Below are 17585 nucleotides of genomic sequence, written 5' to 3' on the forward strand. Positions count from 1 at the left end.
ACGCCTGCTGAACCAAACCAAAGTGAAAGTGGATAGGCCATACGCTTAGAGAACCGAAAGATTACATAGCAAGACAAGCGTTGGCATGGAATCTACAAGGTAGCAGAAAACCTAGGTCGTTAGCGAAAACGTGGAGACAAACGGTCGAAAGTGAGTTAGCTGAAGTAAGATATACATGGAACGACATCTATAGAGAAGCACCAAATAGAGTCAGATTTAGAAGAATTATTGAGACCGTATGCCACATTGGAGGAAGTGGACAATGGTAGTGGTAGTAATTGACTAATGGAATTGCCCATCTTTTAAAAGGATTTTATCTAAATTCATGTGTATACAAATTTTTATACCAATTGACCTGTAATTCCAACCTCTAACAAATAATATGGGTTAAATTTATTCTCTTACCCAATTTTTTTAAATTTATATCAGAAACTTTTCTAATATATAGAAGAGTTGAAAAATTTTCAAAGCTAAAATTAAAAAATGCGAATTTTTTAATAAAACTAGTATTTTTCTTTTAAAAAGTCTCTCACAACATCAAAACAATTATTCCAACAATTCTTCAATAATTTTATGCCGTCACTGTAATAACTTTAGGAAAGCTCTGGAAAATACTGTTCCATGGTTGCAAAGGATTCTTCGATGGAGAACGCTTTCCCTAAAGGAATTGCTTCGAAATTTTGAAGAAGTAAAAGTCAGAGCGAGCAAACGTTCTTGTTTCAGTTTAGGATCATGATGGTGGATCCAGATCTCTTCGATAGTTATAAAATAATGCACAAAATCAGTTTGTTATACATTAAGAACTTAGACCAAGTTGTTTGTTAGCTTGACTCGAACTGAATTTAAAGAATCAAGCAAAAGCTAACCAAATCAATTATGCAGAGATTTGCATTCTTAAGATAACTGTGGTGGTGGTTGTCGTATGTAAGTTGATTCCTATAGGAGGAACCATAAGCGCAACATCGTTCATAAAGAAAACAAAGAATACTGTGTGTAGCTTAACTACAGTGATCATAGCTGAATCAGCATAAACAGTAAGTTAGCTTCAATGCACTTGAAATAGTGTAAACAGGAAGCGTTACTTTGTGTGTAGGACAAATTCCTAAACAAAAACTGTGATATTGCGCTTTATAGATTGGTATAACACATTCACCATTTTTGTATGAATTTATGCTGCTGATAAAACTTTCAAAACATAGAACTTTATCACTGCCGAGCAAATCAAATATTGCGGATTTTTTCATTGTGACAAAATCACCGACACGCCAGCTTCAAACGACTAGTAAAAAAAAATACGTTAGATCCAAATAAACTTCTTAGTGTGTTTAAATGATATATGAAATGTCAAAATGGCGTATAAATATTGATTCTTCTACTGGTTAATAGATGGCACTTTCAAAACTTTTCAACCAACATGTACCTTCTATATAAAAAATTGTTACCAGAGAATAAAATGTATGTTTACTTAAGATGGTATATACGGATTTAAAATATAAAATCAAAATCATTACTTCTTACTTTTATATTAACATAATGTTCTTGCCAAATTAATATAATGCAATGCTTTTGAATGCAACCTTGCGGTGATCTACGGATTATTTTAAAATTTTATGCACGCGAAATTATTTGTTAATCGAATTTTGCTCAGTTCGGAGTTATTTGGTGTTGTTTTGTGCCGGCGACGTCTTTTTATTTTATTGCAGCTTTTATCTTTTAACAAATTTCATTGTCGAAATGTCTGCTACAATTGGCAAAGTAAGTTCATATGTATACGTGTTAATAGATTTAAATAGATTATATGGAAATTATTTGTGCAAAGCATAAAGAGAGTGTGTTTTATACTTATGTGTCCCAAAGGTCATCACTTGCAAAGCTGCTGTTGCATGGGAGCCTAAAAAACCACTTGTCATTGAAGAAATTCAAGTAGCACCTCCAAAAGCACATGAAGTACGCATTAAAATTTATGCCACCGGCGTATGCCACACAGACGCTTATACTTTAGGAGGCCTCGACTCTGAGGGAGTATTTCCCGTTATACTTGGTCATGAAGGTGCAGGCGTTGTTGAAAGTGTAGGAGAAGGTGTAACTGGCTTCAAGCCCGGCGATAGCGTTATACCTTTGTACATTCCGCAATGCAATGAATGCAAATTTTGTAAGAGCAGTAAAACAAATTTGTGCCAAAAGATTCGTCTAACTCAAGGTAAAGGAGTTATGCCTGATGGTACAACACGTTTCTCTTGCAACGGTAAAGAAGTATTTCATTTTATGGGTACATCAACATTTTCAGAATATACCGTAGTTGCAGATATTTCACTTTGCAAGGTTTGCGCTTCTGACTAGTGTTGCCATTCATTGTGCTATTGTGTAATATTTGTGAATTTTCAGATTGATGACAATGCTGCTTTGGATAAAGTATGCTTGTTAGGGTGTGGCATTCCAACTGGATATGGTGCCGCTATTAACACGGCAAAGGTAAAACAACAAATTTTAGGTGTTTGAAACAAATTTTATTTAATTGAATTCAAATTGAAAATAAGGTCGACCCTGGTAGTGTATGTGCCGTTTGGGGGCTTGGTGCTGTTGGCCTAGCAGTTGGTATGGGTTGCAAGAAAGCTGGTGCTTCTAAAGTTTATGGAATTGATATAAACCCGTCTAAATTTGAACTAGCCAGAAAGTTTGGTTTCACAGACTTCGTCAACCCAAAGGATGTTGAAGATAAAGGCGCTTTACAGGATTATCTTATACAATTAACTGATGGCGGTTTTGATTATACATTCGAATGCATTGGGAACGTTAACACAATGCGAGCAGCTCTGGAAGCTACCCATAAGGGTTGGGGCACATCCGTTATTATTGGTGTAGCCGCATCGGGTCAGGAAATAAGCACACGACCATTTCAATTAGTTGTCGGACGAACATGGAAAGGCACAGCATTTGGTGGCTGGAAAAGTGTTTCTGGCGTACCAAAGCTAGTTGACGAATATATTAAAAAGGAATTAATGGTTGATGAATTTATTACACATACTATGGATTTAAATAAAATCAACGAAGCTTTTGATTTAATGCATGAAGGCAAAAGCATACGCAGTGTAATTAAATTTTAATGCGATCTTTTTTGAAAAAAAAACTTATATTTGAAATACTTTTGATATGTTTATATATTTATACTACAAAAACTATTTTAAATCTTTATAAATAAATTGTTACACTTAAATATACATATAACGATTACACCTTTTTTGTAGTTGAAGTATTTTCTATATTAAATAAGTTTATGAAATTTATTATATGTTATGCCATGGGACCTTATCATATCAGCATATAAAAATTAAAATGAATTGAATTACATACTTAGGCATCATAATCAGTACTTTCTTGATATATAATAAAGTAAGAGTAAAGTAATTTTCTTTTTTTTTTTTTGTTATTATTATCATAAATTCTTTGATTTGATTTCATTAAAGATAAGACCACAACTTGTTAAATACTAAAGAACTAGTTTTTAATTGTATTGTTTGAAGATTTATCGCGATGTTAAGGTGAGTCTTAAGTTGATATTATATTATGTAATTTATTCGACAGTTGTGCTAAGATATGGGGCAAACAGTTAATAATGCTAGTAACAAGTCCTTTTTTTCTCAAAGAATTACAGCTACCGCCAGCAAAAAAATAGTAAGTAGTACTTTCGGAATCACAACTTTAAAGTCCAAGTCGAATAAAGATTGTGTGACTTTAGTATTGTTTGCTTCTCCTCATTTCAAGTGCTTCTTATACCAGATTATTGGTCTTATAAGCAAATGTTTTTGATGGGTCGTTATTAAGAATTGCATTTTCTAGGTCTCAAAGTACACCTGTTCGAAATGATATATATGTATATATTGCCCCATAAATACCGTTACAAAGTTCTTGTTTTAGGTTAGGATCTATGTTCATTATATATTTGCTTAAACACATTAATTAGAAATGTTATATGTAACATTTAATACATATGTATGATATGTGTTAAATGCTGTTTCAATCACTTCTTATTTTATTTTTATATATGCTTAAATAAGTTTTATGTACAATAAATAAAAACAATACTATATTTTGTTTGAAAAGAATACACTTTATTGAATTACCTAATAATTATTGTTACATTTATCAATAAATGACTTTTAATTTATAGGTACCTAGGTAAGTTCTGTTAGGTTATTCTGGCGATTAAGTTCACCAAGATCATCAAAAAAGAAAGCCCCTAAAGTGTAAAGACGAAGCCGCGCATCTGCCGGAAAGAAACAGAGCATATGGGAGGCACTTTCACCGTCCTCACCAAAACTGAGACAGTTATGGTTGAAAGGGAGATTTAGTCTCAGCATGGTTACCTAAAATACAAAGACCTGTAAGTAAACCTTTTACAAGACTGATATCTCTACGGGCATCTCAATGAGAGAGTTTGATATTCATCTATTGGAGCGTTGCAAAATTGCATACAGATACCTGAATATCGTTAAGTTTTCCCATCTTTTATTTAAAAGTTCGGCACAGGAATAACTTAGTAACAGCTTACATGATATGCCCAGATTATTTAGCTGTTTCAAGCGGTTTCCCGAAACACCCTAATTTCGTTCAGTTGGTGTTTGATAGCCGTTCAAAGCAGACAACCTCGTGAATTTTTACGAAAATGAAAACAAGTGAATTTCGTGTGCTGATTAGGCATTACTTTTTACGTAAAAAATCCATCACTGAAACTAAGGAAAGACTTGATGAATACTGCGGAGACTCGGCACCATCAATTTCAATGATTAAGAAGTGGTTTACAGAGTTCCGTTGTGGTCGTACTAGCACTAGTACGCCGAACGCTCAGGTCGCCCAAAAGAAGTGATCACGCCAGAAATCGTCGCTAAAATCCATGAAATGATATTGGATGATTTTACACCAATATTTGGACATGAAAAAACTTTCCGCGAGAGGGGTGCCGCGATTGCTCACACTCGACCAAAAGCGCAATCGTGTGACCACTTCAAAAGAGTGTTCAGCGATGTTCAGCTGTAATCCGAGCAAATTTTTGCGCTGTTTTGTTACTGTGGACGAGGTGATTATGTAGAAAAATAAAATGTTTATTTGCCGAAAAAAATTGGAAAAAATACGCCATAGTAACTTTTTTTATTTGTGAATTTGTAAGTTCTAAGCATTTTTAATATAATTAAACAATCCCTGTTGCCTTTTTACAATTAAGTTCATATTTACAACTAAATAAGTACAACTTAATAATATAAATGATAGAGTTGTGATCCTAAATATTTCGAGTACAAAAACATATATGGAGGAAATCGTGTCCTATAGGGTTATAATTGGCTTGAAAGACTTAATTTAAGTGTTATGCAAACATATTAGCTTGTTCTTTTTTTATAAATTGTTGCTTTAGCCGTTATTGATGTCTTTGCATGCACCTACAGCAATTTTTCAAACTTTAGATAATAATAAATAGTTCATTAATATATTTTTTCTTCAAAGTTATTTTAAGAAGCAATATTTATATAAATAATATATATTTTTTCTTCAAAGTTATAATAAGAATCTGGAGCATTCTATTCTATTTACGATTTGTTAGATTTAACGCAAAGACAAATTTGATTCTAGGATTATGATATTAAGCTTTCAGCTTTTTCAGATAAAGCGAGTTGAAACGCTTCATATGTAAAAACGAAATCTTATATGAAGAAAGTTTTTGACAAAACATACAGGCTTAACCAGTGATTTAGCAATCCGATCAATCAAATAGAAATTGGTAATATTAAAACTATCGCCGTTCTTTCGGGGTTTAGCAGAATACCGCCTTTTTATTCTTTTTAGTAACTTGCATAAATTGATATTTTGCACTTCTCCACAATACGTAAATAAAAATATTATATAAATATAATTTTCCCCGTCTGTAACAAAGTCATTCAACACTTCTAGATGTACCGGGAAGAGGAAGTTTCAATTATGAATGGGAGTTTGGAAAATGTGTAATCTGTGCGCGAGAAAAAAATTGTAGATTCATATAATAGAAACTTTGTTCATCTAAGCCATCAATGAGAATGAGAAAAAAGCAAGCTGCGTTCTTCAAAACGTCATTCAACACTTCTAGATGTACCGGGAAGAGGAAGTTTCAATTATGAATGGGAGTTTGGAAAATGTGTAATCTGTGCGCGAGAAAAAAATTGTAGATTCATATAATAGAAACTTTGTTCATCTAAGCCGTCAATGAGAATGAGAAAAAAGCAAGCTGCGTTCTTCAAAAAAACAACGGTAACATAAAAGCGATAGTTTCAGAAAAAGAAATTGCAAAGAAGGCGAAAGAAGTTGTACATATATAAATAAAATATATGTACTATATATAACAAATATCTTTATGGGAAAGTGTAAATTCGAAGCTTGTTCAAAAAAGAGGTATCTTTCTTTCTTCAAAAAAGGCGCCCACCTTAAAAAGTAGTACAAATGTAGTATAAAAATTTTAAAATATCAATATAGGGAAAATTCTGTCCTTATTCTGCATTCTTAATGTCTAACTGCTTATTCCATCCTTCTTCTAAGAGTAATTTTTACTCACATATATATGTATTTCTAGTATAATTTATTTTATTTCCTCTACTGAACGTACATATTATGAATGACAATACTGTAATAAGTAATACTGTAATAAATAAGTAAGTATCTAGATTTAGGAATTTATTTTGGTGTTTTTTTAGAGACTTCAATAGCACTAGTCTTATTTTGTAATAGTATTGGGAACCTTTACTACATTAACATTGTAGATCTGTTTATATCTATATCGTACGACTCATTGCACTCGCTTTGTTCTGATACAGAATGCCAAGGATATATTTCTGCTTTTAATATACAAATTAATATATAATTAATTTTCGATCTGTTGCAAACAGTTGTTCTCTAATCGAACTTTAAAACTAGATACGTTATCCATATTTCAAAAAAAATCACAATTTTGGTAGATTGTATGAATAATAATAAATAAATTTATGCGTTTTTGGATTCGGATAATCCATTTTTGATATATTTGCAGCTTTTGGACTCAACGATTCTGTTAAATAACTTATTAACAGGGATAGGTTAATATTAAAAATGGAGTCTATCTCATATAGTGGCGACATATTAACTATTATAATCTATACAATACACTCCAAAAACATCACAATGTTTGTAGATTGTATGAATAATTATAAATTAATTTACGCGTTTTTGTATTCGGATAATCCTTTTTTGATATATTTGCAGATTTTGGACTCAACGATTCTTTTAGATAACTTATTAACAGGGATACGTGAATATTAAAAATGGACTCTATCCTATATAGTGGCGATATATTAACTAATATAATCTATATAATACACTGCAAAGCCATTATGAAAAAAATATTTTTTAATGAATCCCCTTCACACAATTTTGGCTACGTCACTGTTTTTGTTTCTTGGGTTAACGAATTCTTTCAAGAATTAATAGGACGTTTTCAGGAAACCGTAAACACCGTATTTATAGTATTTTTTAATATAAATGCAATATAATTTTGTATAATAATATTTTTATGTATTTTAATTTGTATGTATTAATTTTATGTATTTTAATTTGTATTTTTTAAGAATCACATGATTTTAATTGAAATGCTCATAAAGTTTTTTATAAAAAGCATACAAATGCAGTCATAACAAAATATTTTCTTTAAAATGGACATACCCAGTGTCCATTACTGATAATAGCGTATTAATCGAATTAACAGCTTTTCTATTTTTCTATTCTATTTACTTTCTTATTAAGTATTTGCTAAATAACTCAACTTTTTTACTTTTATAAACGCTTCTTCTATATTTTTTTTTTATAATAATTATTTTTTTCCTAATTGCGCAAAAATGACGCGATATAATGATCTGCAACAGAACTTTTGCTTCCAATTTGTGCGAAGCTTTTGTCGTGCACAGTACGGATTCTAAGCGTTAAGCGGGAAAGTTTTGAAAGTTTGAAGTAGTTTTACTTACAAGTGCAATTTAATTAAAATTTTATTTTGAGTAATTTATATTTTACATCGCACATCTTGAAATGTCTACTGCTGGAAAAGTGAGAAAAATCATACAAAATAAAAAAAATAAAACAAATAGAATTTTTTTTTAATTGCAAAATTATTTAATTTATACAAAATGATGTGATTAATAGAATAGAAAAGATTAATAGAGCACTAAAAAATTTATTATCATTATTTTTTAAATATTAGTTGTTTGGTATTATACATTATTATATGTGGAGTGTGATTACTTTATATTAGGTTTATACCCAAAAACACTAATATATGAATATGCCAGCTTCAGTACTAAAAATTAGAAACTATTGATTAAATTCTTGATGATTGATTAAATCATCTAGAAATATAATTTTAATTTCTATGTGATTTTAAAAAGCATTAGACATTAATTAAATCTCTTAAAAATTGTTTTTAAAATATTCCTGTACATGTAGTATTTACATATGTGGTATAATTATATATAATTATTTAGTTTTATTTTAAAACAATGAAGGCTTATTTTTTTGAAGGTCATATCTTGCAAGGCAGCTATTGCTTGGGAAGCTAAAAAGCCCTTTTCTATTGAAGAAGTTCAAGTGGCACCACCGCAGAAACGTCAAGTACGCATAAAAATGGTTGCTACTGGAGTATGTCATTCCGATGCCGTCACATGGGGCGGCCATGACTCAAATGCACTTTTTCCAGTCATACTTGGTCATGAAGGTGCCGGCATCGTTGAAAGTGTTGGTGAAGGTGTAATTGGCTTTCAACCAGGAGATCATGTCATTCCAGTATTTGTTCCAAAATGTAATGAATGCAAATTTTGTAAAAGTAACAAAACAAACATTTGTGATAAGATTCATGATGTACCGGGAGCCATTGCTTTAGGTAAGGGTACTTTGCTAAACGGTGAAACGCCTTTCACTTGCAAAGGTAAGCCAATACATCATTATATGGGCACTTCTACATTTTCTGAGTATACAGTTGTTGATGATATATTTTTATGTAAGGTAAGTATATATGAATTTATTTAAAGAAATTATTATTTGAAAAAATAATAATTTTACAAATTACAAGGGTGCAAACAGTAATAAAGAAACGACTACAAACATTTTAATTAATTTGTTGAAATTTGGCTAACCATACAACGCTGTTTCGAGTATTCCGAAGTACTCATTATTATTGATTTTAAGAAATATTCGAATTTTTATTGAATAAGTTTTTAGTACGTATACAATTTATTGGACTGCAAGTTCCAGACCTAAAACTTGTGCCTGTCAAATTAGAAACGAAGACTAATCGTGTTTTTCCACAAGTTACCAAGGCTGTACAAACTTTCAATGCTCAAGTTCCAAGTTTTTTGTCATTTTATTCGTAAGTGACACCAAGCAATGAAATTGTCATGCTTCTTAAATTAAAATGAGCTTATAAACTACAGCTTTTTTAAAAACACAAGTTCAACGAATTGACATTGATAAAAACACGAATATTTCGTAAGATCCCTGATGATGAGTACTTGGCAATACTCGAAACAGAGTTGTATGGTCAGTCAAATTTCAACAAATTAATTAAAATTTTTGTTGTTGTTGCTTCATTACTGTTCGAACCATTCTAACTTATAAATAGATTTTTTCGTTATAAGACGAGACACATTGGACAAAAGAATTAACAAAATAATTTTATGCGTATTGATATTTGTAATATCACATGTGTATATATTTTTAATGCAGATTAATGGAAAAGCTCCGTTAGACATAGTTTGCTTATTAGGTTGTGGCATATCAACAGGTTATGGAGCAGCAATTAACACTGCACAAGTAAGTGTTCAATAATAATAACAAAATATTTACTCAGTAATATCCTGTTCTCGTATAATTATATATAACTTTAGGTAAGACCAGGTAGTACTTGTGCTGTTTGGGGACTTGGCGGTGTTGGTTTAGCTGTCGTTATGGGCTGCAAACGAGCTGGTGCTTCAAAAATCTATGGGATCGACATTAATCCTGCGAAATTTGAATTAGGCAAAAAATTTGGTGTTACTGATTTTGTGAATCCCAAAGACGTTGAGGGATCCATTTCGAAATACCTCATTGAATTAACTGGTGGCGGTTTTGATTACACCTTTGAAAGTGTTGGCAACGTTAATACAATGCGTGCTGCTTTTGAATCTACACATAGTGGTTGGGGTGTTGCGGTCGTCATTGGTGTTGCACCTACGGGGCAAGAAATTAGCACAATACCTGTAAATTTAGTGATTGGTCGCACATGGAAAGGTTCGGCTTATGGAGGTTTCAATGTAATAGACGTGCCACATCTTGTAGAGGAGTATATGAATGGAAAGATTATGTTAGATGAATTCATTACACACAATGTTACGCTTGAGAAAATTAATGATGCTTTTGATTTTATGTTAGGGGGTAAAGGTTTACGTACTGTAGTTAAATTTCAATAGATTGATGTACTTATTTGTCATATTTTTCAAAATGTCATATTTATAAATCGTACTTTAAAGTACGATTAAATAATGTTTACTGATAAAAAATGATTGCAATAAAAAAACTATTTATTTTTAACATAACATGTGCGTTTTCGCTACTGCGTACTTTTTAGATAATTAGATAAATAACATATACATGCCGATAAGACAATAATAGCCCATTTATACAAAAATTAATTTAATATTGTTTATTTTATTATGTGAGAATAAGATTATTTATACCAACTGCTTTACATGTTACAATGTATTTGGAGCAGTACGCCCCCATTGTGCTTAACAATGTTTGGATAAATAATCCATATGCAAACAAATTATTATGATAATTAAAGTAATGTGTATAAATAATATATATAATATTCTTTTTGTGTAAATATTTACGTACATGTAAAATATACATGTTCATATATATGTACATAGATTCAGATTAGTACAGTAAGTGTTTAGAACACTAATATATTCTAAAAATAACACAAAATCAAATAGTCTGTAACGGACTAGCGGTTGGATGGAGAGGTGCATTGATTTTTGCTCTGCGTTACGAAGCGTCACCTCATCTTGCTTTTATAATAGTGCCGAAAATGAGGAAATTTTTTAGTTTTTATAATTATTTATAATGACGAAGGTATTACTAAAACTCTGCCTTACTTCCAGCATGCATAGTTCATCAGTGTGTAATTAAAACTTTTCCAGAAGTTGGTGAAACTTATATACATATACATATATGTATAATTTATACAGCTGTTCTCAACAATACTCAATCATGACACAATTCATTATATCTCTTTAAAAACAAAACATAAATGATAATATATTAAGTTGAATACACGTTGTGTTCTGGTACTGTTAATTTCAAGAATCCTGGAGAAATGCAACAAATTAATAAAAAATCTAAATAAAATATGTCGCAAATCTGTCTCTCTTATATTTAACCTAATGACAGAAACATATAAAATGTTTTTTTTTTTTTTGTTTAAAATTGTCATAAATATGGATATTCCAAATGTTGAACAGGATTTGTTTCCAACCAACACTGACCAAAAGTAGTACTACTACTTTTTAAATAGTACTAGACCTAATTAAATGTCAGACTTCTTCTCCTAAAATAAACGAATCTTTATGGCGATAAAAAAATTTAAGCCAAAAAATATTTAAAGGTTCTTAACTACACTCAAATTAACAATATAACATTCAAAGTAATAAAAACAACTACGAAAGAAGCAATTTAAATATTCTGTATATGTCAGATATAAACCTCAGATTAAAATGTAAACAAAGTTGTTTTAGTTTTAGTTGTATAAATATATTTGTATAGTTGGAACTGTGAGCAAAAATTTATATAGATTTACGAATATAATTTTGCGCATAGTCATTAAATTCGTTTTATTTATATTTGTTTACTTAGAAATTAAAAATTATTTTATATTCAAAAGTTATTTAAGCTATGAGCTTCTCAGAAGATAGAGCATAAAATTCAAGTGTGAAATAATATATTAGATTAAATGTTGACATAAAGCAAAAGTGCTAAATAATAATATGCTATTATATAGAAACTAATTTCAAAATAAGTTCTGAAAGAAAAATAGATTATAAAGTGAACACGCCACTAATTTAAAAATAATATGCGGGGTTACACAAGTCACCGTCAAGGCGATAAAGTGATGGTTTATTTAAATTTGCATGAACTAACAGAGTTATAATACTGAAATGCTCGGATCAAATTAAAATTTATTAAATTTATTTGTAGAGGTTTCTTCGAACAGTAGTGAAGTACAACAACAAAAAATATTTATCTTTTATATTGTTTTAATTAGTTGAATTTTTGGCTGACCATACAGCTGTTTCGATCATTGCCAAATATCCATCATCTTGGAAATATTTCTTGTATTTAATTATTCGTAAATAATTATTTTTGAGACTGCAAGTACCAGGAATCGAACTCGGGTCCTGCCAAATGTGAAGCTCAGAATCAGCCCACCTTAACCAACTGATCCAAAGCCGTACTTGACTTTTTATGTTCGCATATATTTCTGGAGTTTTGTTACTTTTGCTATAAAAGTTTTTATTAACAATTTTACTTGCTGTGTTTATATTAGAAAGAAATCATAAACCAGCTGTAGAATAATTGAATTAATTAATTAATTATATTTTTTATTTTTAGTTGTTAAATTTCAATACTATTCTGTTCGTAGAGGCATTATTTTTATTTGTTTAAATTTAGGAATGAATTCTATTTTCTTGTTTTGATGAGTCATAAACAAGACGATAAAGTGGCGTATCAGTTGAGGAGTTATTACACTGAAATTGTCTGCTTTTTTAATATTATTATTTATTTTGTTTTGATCACTGTCAATTAAATTTAAAAAACATTTCTTTCATTTGTAATTATTTCATAACTGAACTATTCAAGATATTACACTGAAATTGTTTAGTCTTTTTGAATTTTTTATTTGTAATTATTTCATGATTGAACTATCCAAAATATTATACTGAAATTTTTAGTCTTTTTGAATTTTTTATTTGGAATTATTTCGGTTATGACAAAAAAATTTAGAAATTTTAGTTATTTTTTTTTTTAAGGTTTTTAAAACTTTGCCATTTTAAATGTTTTTTTTTGAATTTTAATCATAACAAAAAAACTAATTTTATTTGTGTCGGCAAAGAAACCAGATCAATGCAATTTTCGGTTCAAAGACCCAAATGTCTGTCGCAACAAAAACTTTTAAGAGAAGAATTGACAATTACTGAAATAATGTATTCCTTAGTTAAAATGGGTTTAATTTAAAAATATTGACACATACTCCGAACAATTTTGACACTCTGTGCTATACCAGTACAGACTGTACCAGTGAAAACTGACCTATTTTGTCCTTCATTTCAGTTAACACCTAAGACAATGCTTAGGTGTTAACACTTGTTCAACCTGTATCTTTTTATTGTTTCTGTGCATAGAATAGTTGATAACCACAAATCGGATAAGGCAGCAAAAGAGACTACTGAAGAATTTTGATATACAAAGCAAGCAGTTCCTCAATGTTTTTTGTATTGACTGCTTTAATGGGAAGTTAGAATGATCGACAACACGTGGAATCTTATAAGAGCTGTTGTTATGTTTGTTTTCAAAACAGTCAACTCTGGTTTATATAATAAACCCTATCAAAACACACATATCAATAATCTTATTGTTATTTATTATTATTCATTTGGTTGATAAATACATGTTAGATAGAATTTCTTCTAAATTGTTGAAAACCCAATGTCAATGAAACTGATAAGGGATAACTCTATATTTTGATAGGCTTTTTCAATCTTGAATAAACCCAGAAGAGTGTTCATTAGTAGATTAGATTATGAAATGCATTTGGCTTATGCATTTTCTGCTTGCGAGATTTTCATAAATTTTATGTTACATTGTATGCGAGGTTCTAAGAGTCGCTCCAAGGTTCCTAAAAATAATAAGATTAGACTGATAGGTTTACTAACTTATATATGTAACAAAAACTGACGAATGCCGGAGGCACATGGAGCTCATCACCAACAGGACTAAATTATTTTTCGTTAACAACTTGTTTAGTAACTATATCAAAAATTATCTGAATAATTTTTAGATTCAAATAAGTAGCGGCTTTTCTATTTTCTCCAGATCCTGAATTTACTTTAAACAAAAATTTTAAAATTTTCAACATATTTTCAACATCATGAAAAATTATCATAAAATCATGAAATGAACATGTTATGTTGAAGTGATTCGGATTCGCTAGCCATGCAGAATTGACCATATCCGAACTATTATCGAAGTTTAATTGTTTTAACTTAAATGAAGTCCTTTTTTAAAGAAGTCGACGAATATTTATCCCAACATTTATTGCGAGTGTCAAAAATTCTATTTTTAAAACTTATTTCAGACTATCTCATTGTTGTTAGAAATCAAAAGCGTTCATTTATTAATCAAGTTGAGGCAACTAATCTTATTGAAAATGGCACCCTAATCAGAAGCAATGTTGAATTCTCGGCAAATCATTCTTATATAAAGCAAATATAAAGCCAATCGGAACCTATGTAATATCATTATGGGGCACAACTAGTAGGTGTAGATATAAATGTAAAAATACGGCAACAATTTAAATATAAAACGCTTTAATTAATTGCTCAGACGTCCCAATTTGTGACTAACAATTGCTTCTATATAGATCAAGATGTTCCTTATATAAAGGTTGTATTTGGATATTATAGTTTTAAATATTTTAACTATGGCTCTGATGGATGAACTAAAGATGTTTGAAGATTTAAACATTTCATTTATTTTTTATTTTTATACAAATAAATAGGTTGTAAATAAAATATGACATCAAAAAATTATGATTAAAGAAAAAATATTTATTTTGCATTTACTTTCGTCTAGGAATAGCTCTTGGTTCATTTAAAGATCTCCACCAACCACGTGCCTGTAGTTAATGTATTTTGTAACATAAATATTTTGACTATTTAACTTAGTAAACTTAACATTACATAGTATTTTTTAATATGGTAAATTTATAAATGTTTTTTTTATTACAAAACAAAAATAGTAATAGATTAAGGATTTAAGTTTTTTTCAGGATTTTTTTATCAAAATTCAAAAATTCTGGAGGCCCATTGCACTAATAGTTAGATCAAACATGTTTCTTGCCAAACTGACCAGAACTCAGTTGGTTAGGAATAATGTTCAGATCGTTGTTAATCAAACTCGAAGTCTAAAGGTAATATATCAAATATTTACCAGTACTAGTATATTTTCACAGTATTAAAACAAAAAAATAGTTACCTACAAATTTCTTAATAGAATGTATTATTTAAAAATATATTTTTCTATTTTGTTACCTTATTATGATTTTCAAATATAGAGATATTGTTTGTAACTACAAAGTGCAAAAGTTAATAAAATAGGATGCATAGGACCATATATATATCAGCTGTATATGCCGCTATAACTATTAACTATTTTTAGGATTCTCTTCTCTCTCATTTAATAGCCCTTTAATAATGAAATATATATATAGTACATTTGTAGTTCTACTGACATATCAGATCTACTTTCTCTCAAATTCTAAATAGTTAAGTTGTCTTATACTCGCTTTCAGAACAGTTAAGATAAGTTATATTATGGGAAGGTTTTAGGTGCTAAATCTACTTTGTTGGCGGTCCGGATTCCCATCAATAAACAAGATGTATTTTCCAGCCAATTATTAAGATTTGTTAAGGGCTCGGTGAATGGCAACGGGCGAGCTGGATTAAGTGGATCCCAATTAATTTGTTCGTACTTATAACCTAACCAGCAGATAGTACGACTAAAGTTTTTTAATTTCTTACATTCTTGAATAGCATAACTTACATATTTATTCTTTCTATTAAATTAAATATTAAATAAATATACGAGTATAAGCAATTTGGAAACATTTTATTAAGAAATTCTTAATAAATCCAGTTTTGGGTAATTAAAGAGGAAACAATTTAAATATTTTTTATCATTCTTTTCTGACTAGGAAATAAAATGTAAAGCAGCAATCTGTTGGGAACCAAATAAACCCTTAAAAATTGAAGAAGTAACAGTAGCCCCACCTGATGAAAATCAGGTGCGCATTAAAATGGTTGCAACAGGAATTTGTCACACCGATGCAGTGACATGGCGTGGAGAAGATGCAGACGCAGTTTTTCCAGTTGTTCTTGGTCACGAGGGTTCTGGTATTGTAGAAAGTGTTGGCAAGAATGTTAAACAATTTAAAGCTGGTGATCATGTAATACCAGTATTTGTACCCTACTGTGCTAAATGTAAGTTTTGTCAAAGCAGAAAAACGAACATTTGTGATAAAATACATGATGTACCGGGAGGTATAGCGCCAGGTAAGGGATTATTGCTTAATGGCAAAACACCATTTTCCTGCAAAGGTAAACCAGTTTATAACTTTATGGGCACTTCGACATTCTCTGAGTATACCGTTACTGATGATATATTCGTTTGTAAAGTAAATTTGTATAAAATTTTTGATTTTTAACGATATACGTACAATATATTAATAGATTAATAAAAAAGCACCCTTGGATAAAGTATGTTTGCTTGGCTGTGGGGTCTCTACAGGTTATGGAGCAGCAATTAACGATGCCAAAGTACACCATTTTATATATATATATATCTTTTTTTTTTATAATGAAAAATAAATTTTTAAACATTTTCGCTTGTTTATAGGTTAGGCCTGGAAGCACTTGTGCCGTATGGGGACTAGGTGGAGTCGGTTTATCAGTTGTAATGGGTTGCAAAAGAGCAGGCGCATCTATTGTTTGTGGTATAGATATCAATTCTAAAAAATGCAAAATAGGTCAAATTTTTGGAATAACTCATTTTATCAATCCAAATGAAACTGATGAATGTATAAAAGATTATCTTCTAAAATTATCTAACGGTGGTTTTGATTATACTTTCGAAAGTTGTGGTATAACAAAATCTATGGAAGATGCTATGGATGTAACACACCCTGGTTGGGGTATTTGCACAGTAATGGGTGTAGCACCCACAGGTGAAAAAATTTCCACTTCACCCGTTAATTTGATAGCTGGACGCAAATGGATAGGTTCTGCTTATGGTGGATTTAATGTTACTGAAATTCCTGCACTTGTAAATGATTATATGAGTGGTAATATTAAGTTGGATGAATTAATTACTCATACCGTAACTTTAGAAAATGTTAACCAAGCTTTTGAAAATATGTTTGGAGGTAAAGGTCTGCGCACTGTAGTAAAATTCAAAACATAATTTCAAATTTTTCTTTCTGTATATAATAATAGTAAAAATAATATAATTTCGTTTTTATACATGTATTTCATTATATAAAACTATAAAATATGTAAAATAAATAACTTAAGTTCTTTTCTTCGCATGCCGCATACATTATATCGTTTTAAATTGTCTATGACAATTTTAGGTTTCAGTCGTATGTTTATAAAAAAATGAGTACATACAATATTTTGGAAACATATATGAACCTCAATAATATAGTATATTTTATTCAACTATTGATATTTGAA

At 30.0% G+C, this 17585-nt stretch overlaps 3 protein-coding genes across 3 annotated transcripts; all 3 read left to right on the forward strand.

Moving 5' to 3' along the window:
* Positions 1 to 1558: 1558 nt before the first annotated feature.
* On the forward strand, positions 1559 to 3210 carry LOC119680637 (alcohol dehydrogenase class-3-like). Its single transcript, XM_038093560.1, has 4 exons — positions 1559 to 1755; positions 1858 to 2322; positions 2386 to 2472; positions 2538 to 3210. The coding sequence occupies exons 1-4, from the start codon at positions 1735 to 1737 to the stop codon at positions 3102 to 3104; spliced, it is 1140 nt and encodes a 379-aa protein (XP_037949488.1). The 5' UTR covers positions 1559 to 1734; the 3' UTR covers positions 3105 to 3210.
* Positions 3211 to 7916: 4706 nt separating this feature from the next.
* Positions 7917 to 10610, forward strand: LOC119680844 (alcohol dehydrogenase class-3-like). The gene is made up of 4 exons (XM_038093844.1): positions 7917 to 8091; positions 8563 to 9042; positions 9763 to 9849; positions 9924 to 10610. Exons 1-4 carry the CDS (start codon positions 8074 to 8076, stop codon positions 10482 to 10484), a joined length of 1146 nt encoding a protein of 381 aa, XP_037949772.1. The 5' UTR covers positions 7917 to 8073; the 3' UTR covers positions 10485 to 10610.
* Positions 10611 to 15111: 4501 nt separating this feature from the next.
* LOC119685732 (alcohol dehydrogenase class-3-like) lies at positions 15112 to 17329 on the forward strand. Its single transcript, XM_038100098.1, has 4 exons — positions 15112 to 15265; positions 16049 to 16528; positions 16584 to 16670; positions 16750 to 17329. Exons 1-4 carry the CDS (start codon positions 15185 to 15187, stop codon positions 17311 to 17313), a joined length of 1212 nt encoding a protein of 403 aa, XP_037956026.1. The 5' UTR covers positions 15112 to 15184; the 3' UTR covers positions 17314 to 17329.
* The last annotated feature ends 256 nt before the right edge of the window (positions 17330 to 17585 follow it).

This window comes from Teleopsis dalmanni, chromosome 2 (genome assembly GCF_002237135.1).
Source record: "Teleopsis dalmanni isolate 2A chromosome 2, ASM223713v2, whole genome shotgun sequence".
NCBI lineage: Eukaryota > Metazoa > Arthropoda > Insecta > Diptera > Diopsidae > Teleopsis > Teleopsis dalmanni.